The following is a 4,502-nucleotide window of genomic DNA, read 5'->3' as shown; positions in this document are numbered from 1 at the left end:
TAGTGTATTTCCTGGTTAAGTTAAAATCCTCCTCATACTACCAATCATAGTAGATTGTTGTTAATTTTCAAATTTACCTCACTTTCATATTATGCATTTGTAATATGGATCAACTTCTTTAAATATTTTAGCACCAGAAACATAAAGCTACTTGCAATTTTAACATAAATGCAAGTGATAATTGATACAAAAACAGAAGAAATATTTAAACATATCTCAATGAAAACACAACTCTAATGATCTAGAAGCATAACAATCTTATTTAACATTAAGAACTACATGGATGAGGCCAATGAGGGTGTGAAAATCAATCTTCAAATTTACAAACATGACTACTTTCTCTGCATCATTTTCTTCAATTTGACTACTTTTAAGACTACTGCAACATAGATCCTGTCAGCAACCTTCTCCACATATCCAAAGCAAACATACCTCCAATTCTTTTTGAAATACAAAAACCCAACAATTCCCCAGAAACCAGTTGCAAAGCCAATGGATGTGATTGAGTAAAACAACACTTTGTCTAACTTGTCATTTTCCCTGTCTTCATCTTCATAGTTTTCAATGTTAGGAACATGATGAGGACCATCACCGGGACAATGTTTTGGGAGTGGAGCTCCACAGAGATATTGGTTACCAGTGTAACTGAGTGGATCGTTAAAGGTCTGAAATTGGTTTTCAACAGGAATTGGTCCTGAAAGGTTGTTGTATGATAAATTCAAGTGACTTAGAGAATATAAGTCAATCATGCCTCTTGGAATAGTACCACAGAGATGATTATGTGATAAGTCAAGAGATTCTAATGATCTCATGTCTCCAATCATTTCAGGAATCACGCCAGACAAATTATTGTAGGAAAAATTGAGTCCAATCAATCCTCTGAGGGAAGATATTCCAATAGGAATTGATCCAGACAAGAAATTATTTGATAAGTCCAAGTTGATCACATATTTTAAGTTTCTAATGTAATCAAGTTCTCTTCCTTTGATGACTTGCTTTAGATCCTCATTGTCCCATGGATTTAATTCCTCCCAAAACGAAAGAGTATTTGCCGAAGTCATTCTTGTAATATTGCTAATGCAACGAGGAATTGGGCCAACTAAGTGATTTTCAGCAAGGTCCAAGATTTGCAATTCAACAAATTGACAGAGACTTGAAGGAATGACACCATGTAGCAAATTTTTCCTCAGCCTAAGAATTTGTAAGTCGGGAAGTTCATTGCCATTCCAAAAAGGTATGAAACCTGATAGTCTATTCTCCCCAAGATCTAATAATCTCAATTCTTTCATGTTTGTCAAGGATGAAGGAAGTTTTCCTTGAAAGCTATTGTTATTCAAACGCAGCCATCCCAATGATAGATTCCATAATGTGCTTGGAATTTTGCCTGATAACTTATTGTTGGAAACATCAAAACTGTACAAGTATTTAAGTTTGTCCAATGAACTTGGCAATGAACCATTTAAGAGGTTGTTGCGAAGAATCAAGGATCTCAAAAAGGGCATTATAACATGAAGGTTTTCAGGAATTGATCCAATTATTTTATTATTGGAGAGATCAAAGTGGAAGAGGCTGATGAGCTGGGACCACGAATTTATTAATCCATTAATTGTGCCATGCAAGTAGTTAGAAGAAAGATCAAGCCATTTCAGATTCTTGAGTTGACCGAGGCTTTCAGGAACAACACCAATAAAATGATTAGAAGAAAGATCAAGCCAATGCAGATTCTTGAGTTGACTCAGACTTTGAGAAACAACACCACAAAAATGATTAGAAGAAAGATCAAGCCATCGCAGATTCTTGAGTTGACCCAGACTTTGAGGAATAACACCACTAAAATTATTAGAAGAAAGATTCAGGTTTCGGAGATTCACAAGTTTTCCAAGACTGCGGGGTATTGATCCATTTAACATGTTATCTCCAAGATCTAACTCTGTCAATTTTGCCAAATCTCCAATAAAGAGAGGAATTGGGCCGGAGAATGAATTTGACATCAAATGAAGGTACTTTAAATTTTTAAATTGTTCCAACCAATTGGGCAAAAGACCATCAAATTCATTGTCATTCAAATTCAGGTACTCTAAAGCATAGCTATTACAGCCAGATAGAGTTCCTTTGTTTTTGAAAGCAAACCCTTGGAAATTGCTTTGAGACAGATTAAATTCTTTTAGCTGACATAAATTGCTCAAAATTGATGATAGAAAATCCTCTTCCACTGTAGTGAAATTATTCATTGAAAGATCAAGATGGACAAGACTCTTTAACTCGCCTAACCATGATGGAAGTGACTTCAAGTTGTTGTTGGAAAGGCTAAGATAAGTGAGATGAGTCAAATTTCGCAAAGTATAAGGAACTGGACCATAAAACAGATTACTCGAAAGACTTAAGAAAACAAGGTTTTCAAACTTCCCCCACCACAACGGTGTTATTGAATTCAGATTGTTTTCATTGAGGTTCAGGACCCTAATGGAAGTCAAGTTCTGAAGAGTAGAAGGAAATTGACCAGAAAAACCACATCCCCCAAGGGATAGTACTTGAAGGTTATCAAAATGAGAAAACCATAGTGGAAGTGAAGCTAAATTCTTATTATGAGAAAGCAGAAGGTATTTAATGGAGGTCAGATTTCTCAAAGGATCAAGAACTGTAATATCGGTGGAAGACAAATCCAACTTGAGAAGATTATGAAGCTTGGCTAACCATGGCGGCACAGAGCTTAAAAGGTTTTGTGAGATGTCAAGGACTTTGATGGAAGTGGTGTTCTGAAAAGCATTTAGGATTGGTGAATCTTGGCTAAGGTCATTCCATGCAAGATTGAGGAGTTGGAGACGAGTGAGATTTGTGAGAGGAAAAATATGATCAGAAACAAGTGATGACGACACTTGTCCAAGTCTACAACCAGATAGGTGTAACTCTAACAGAGAAGGCGTGTTAAGTACCTTAAACAGATGGTGAGCTTCAGCCATGGAAAGATCTACATCATACAAGCCAAGGTATTGCAATGAGGAAAGTGAAGAAAGCCAACTACTGTCAGTAACGTTGGTGAGAGTGAGGCGTTGGAGATAAAGAGCACGCAAGTTGGCAAGGTTTCCAATACTGCTGCTGGGAATGGTCAATGGTTGATAAACATAGTCTCCTCGTAGAGAAAGACTGCGTAGGCTTTGCATAAAACCAAGAAATGCTAGAGCCCCTTGGATGACAACTCCAGAAAGATTCAAATAAGTCAAATGTTGGAGCTGTGACAGATATAGAGTAACATCCATGAAAGTATATGCCAGATGGGGACAATCATCGCTGTAACTAGACGGTTGTTCTATGATTGATTCAACGATGAATGGAGAACAGAGATCGTTGAGATCAAGCATAACAATATGTCCAGTGACATTATTGCAGGCTATGCCTTGCCATTCACAGCAATCACCATCTACTTCCCAAGATGGAAGTAGTGGCGTCTCATCAAAAAAGCTCAAACTTCTTTTGAAATTGAGGAGAGCCTCTCTTTCTAGTTGAATGCAGGCATAAGAACCTCCAAATTCAGTAATGATGAGTAGCACCACCACGACTACCGCAACAGTAGTACCATTGCTGGAGTATTCTTTTCTTCTCATTTTTTTCCAAGGATTTGAGACTGAAAACTCTAATGTATGAGTATATTTAAGGTGTTGCTATGGTTATTGGATATACAACTCCAGCGTTCATATATTTATAGCGGCTCAAGTCCATGATGTGTTTATCGCCAATATTCTGATGATCTCAAAACTAAGTATTCTAAAGTCTTTTTGTGATTGGTTCAATTAGCATTATTTTCGTTTCTCCAGTTAATTGATCAAGATTAATCTTAGCAATTTGACGTTAAATATTATATAAATAGTTTTGTAATATTTGAGTAATTATTTTTAAATAATGTATGATTTCATAACTTAGTAGCTACTATTACATATTTAATTTATCTTTTGAGTTCCGACTTTCATCGCATGTTCCAAATTTTTTGTATATAAGAGTAATTCCTTGATTCACCGTATTGAATTATTGATGAATGATGAGTGTGGGAGCCATATTGACTGGTCAAAGTAATTTACATGGAGTAGCTAGTAATCCTAGTATTCTTAAATAAAAATAAAATATTTAGTCATAATAATTAATGAGAGTCTTAATCCATCCTATAATGATATATAATGTATATTAGGTGTTTAGTAAAATTAATTATATAAATATATATTGAAATAATATAGAAATAATATTTTTAATAAATAAATATTGATAATAAAATCAATTAAACATATATCCTCATTTATATATGAATATATATCATTATTATTATCGGTGAATATTAAAACTTTTGTTATATTGAAGTAAAACATATTTTCTTTTCTAACCTTCAAATATTTTAAAATTATTTCTAACGATTAGTTTAAAATAATTTTATTTCTAATATTTGGAATACAGTTAATTAATTTTCTTACGATTAACAAATGATTTGTTTTTCTTTTAATTTATTCTCTATACAA

General features: G+C 34.3%; 1 protein-coding gene across 1 annotated transcript; it reads right to left on the bottom strand.

The window, feature by feature from the left end:
• Positions 1–280: 280 nt before the first annotated feature.
• Positions 281–3,602, bottom strand: LOC107490865 (receptor-like protein EIX2). Its single transcript, XM_016111676.3, has one exon. The coding sequence runs from the start codon at positions 3,600–3,602 to the stop codon at positions 333–335; it is 3,270 nt and encodes a 1,089-aa protein (XP_015967162.1). The 3' UTR covers positions 281–332.
• Between the last annotated feature and the right edge of the window lie 900 nt (positions 3,603–4,502).

The sequence above is a fragment of the Arachis duranensis genome, chromosome 5 (genome assembly GCF_000817695.3).
Source record: "Arachis duranensis cultivar V14167 chromosome 5, aradu.V14167.gnm2.J7QH, whole genome shotgun sequence".
NCBI lineage: Eukaryota > Viridiplantae > Streptophyta > Magnoliopsida > Fabales > Fabaceae > Arachis > Arachis duranensis.
The sequence above is the reverse complement of the archived record's forward strand: the minus strand, read 5'-3'. Positions and strand labels throughout refer to the sequence as shown.